The sequence below is a fragment of the Penaeus monodon genome, chromosome 23 (assembly GCF_015228065.2).
Source record: "Penaeus monodon isolate SGIC_2016 chromosome 23, NSTDA_Pmon_1, whole genome shotgun sequence".
NCBI lineage: Eukaryota > Metazoa > Arthropoda > Malacostraca > Decapoda > Penaeidae > Penaeus > Penaeus monodon.
Window position 1 is genome coordinate 6,839,808 of NC_051408.1, and position 2,078 is coordinate 6,841,885.

At 33.8% G+C, this 2,078-nt stretch overlaps 1 protein-coding gene across 1 annotated transcript in view; it reads left to right on the forward strand.

The window, feature by feature from the left end:
- LOC119587747 (ADP-ribosylation factor-related protein 1-like) overlaps window positions 1–2,078 on the forward strand; it is a gene marked incomplete in the record, with an annotated part of 9,479 nt that overhangs the window by 7,114 nt on the left and 287 nt on the right. Inside the window, 2 exon segments of the mRNA XM_037936433.1 lie at window positions 174–345; window positions 1,125–2,068. Of these exon segments, the coding sequence (XP_037792361.1) occupies window positions 174–345; window positions 1,125–1,215 (263 nt within the window).

Here is a 2,078-nt window from a genome sequence, read left to right on the forward strand (position 1 = left end):
ATGGAAAGTGTACTTAATCAAGACGTATTAAAGTTGAATGTTGCAAAAAATTATATCTTGTAAAAGTTAATAGTTTATCAACTGAATGAATGTAGCTGGATACATTATGTTCAGAAATTTACAGAGCTAAGTCCCCCAGCTGAAAAACTTATTAGACTTGTATTTCATTTTAGACAAAATGATCTCGAGTGAGAACATGTCAGGCGTTCCCCTTCTTGTCCTGGCCAACAAACAAGACATTCCTGAGTGCATGGGAGTACGAGAAGTAAAGCCAATCTTCAACCAGTCTGCTGACCTTATTGGTCGCAGAGACTGTATGGTGATGCCTGTGTCTGCCTTAACAGGGTGAGTAGCTTAGAAAAAATAGGGCTGATAGATTTAATTAGTTCTTTGAAATATGGCCTATATTTATGGCAGAGATGCAATAAAGTCTCAACATTGCCAACAACTGAACTGCTAGGTTGGCTCTTGAAACCATTCTTGACTTGTTTTGGCATCTGTTTCATTTACAAGAGTTAAAACATGTGATCTGTGTGTCTTCTAGATAACAAGGGACCTTTCATCATTTGGCACTTATTGATATATCTTAAGTATTAATCATTTCCATTTATTATGCAAAGAATAGCTTGTAGGAATAAACACTATTATACCTTCTTTGGGATCTGTGATTCAGTCTAAACATTTACTGAAATCTGTTAAGTCCTTAATGATTATGGATTAGGAAAGTAATTGTAGTAAATGAGCCATAGAGTACAATGCTTGTTGCGCATGCCAATGACTCTGGCACGGAAATGTTGGATTCAGGACAGTAACTAATGTGATAAGACTAATGTGATAATATACAAGTCATTTTTTATTTTGGTTAAAGTACACCAGTTATTTTTCAGGCTATGGTTTGTGCTAGAGCCCATGGAATGAGTGAAAGTTATTCTGCATATTTTTTTCTCTAAGTTGAAAGTTTCTGATATTATACATGTATTTGTTGAAGAAGCATGTTCGAAAATTCATCCTTCATACTTCGTTCATACTTCATGATATCCATAGACAGGCAGAGTACTATACATGATAATGCATATAATATATTTCCTTTTGATATTGAACCATATCTTTTGCAAATTTTCCAGAGCTGGAGTGGATGAAGGGATTGACTGGCTGGTTGAGTGTATCAAGCGAAACAGTGACGTCAGACCGCCTCCCAATCATGATGACACGTGATGGCACAACTTGACAGGAAGTGTGTGGTTGTCTCGCGCATGGCTTGGACTGTTTTGTATGTTCTGAAGTTCACGAATACACTTTCAATATTTTAGAAGTGCTTTACAGTAGGTCTGTTAAGCAAAATGAGCTTATTTTTCAGAAATTAGAATTCTGACAAGAGGATTAATGTGAAAAAAAATTGTAATTTATTGGGAGAACTGAAGAGTGGGGGGTTGTTTACCCATGTTAAATACCTTATTTTTTAGATATGAGTGTAGAAATTTGGTGAATTGTGCATTTTCTTTTCTGTCTTCTGTTTTTTTGTAATATTTGACGACAAAAAACCCTGCTTTTTTTATAATTATTTATAAAGTAGGATTAATCTTGGCCTGAGACTATGATGTCTTGTGATTGTCAAGTACAATATGGTACAAGCTCTCCTTGTATATACAGTGTAAAAAATTTAATAGGAATACCCATAATGTAGTTTATTACTATTGTTACTTGTGATGTTTTTGGGGCGCAGTTATCATAGGGAAGTAGTCATTTAAATCTCATAACGAGTCATGAAAACTGCAATACTTGGTTAGATAACTATATTAATTTATATAATGAAAGTATATAGGAAAAAATATTAATGTTATTTTTATGGTTGTACATTCCTTTTATCTATAAACTTGTGGATGTAGGATATGCATTTTTTCATAACTGATATGCCTCTGAACTTGAACAATATCTTATATTAGTAAATGAAAGTGAATACTACTTTGTGATATGAACACTGGAACTGTTCCACTCTTTCTAGTGTTAACTAGACCTTATGTTACTTACATATTCTTGGTTTAAACTGAAGAGGCGTAAATTTTATTTGGGCTTCTCAG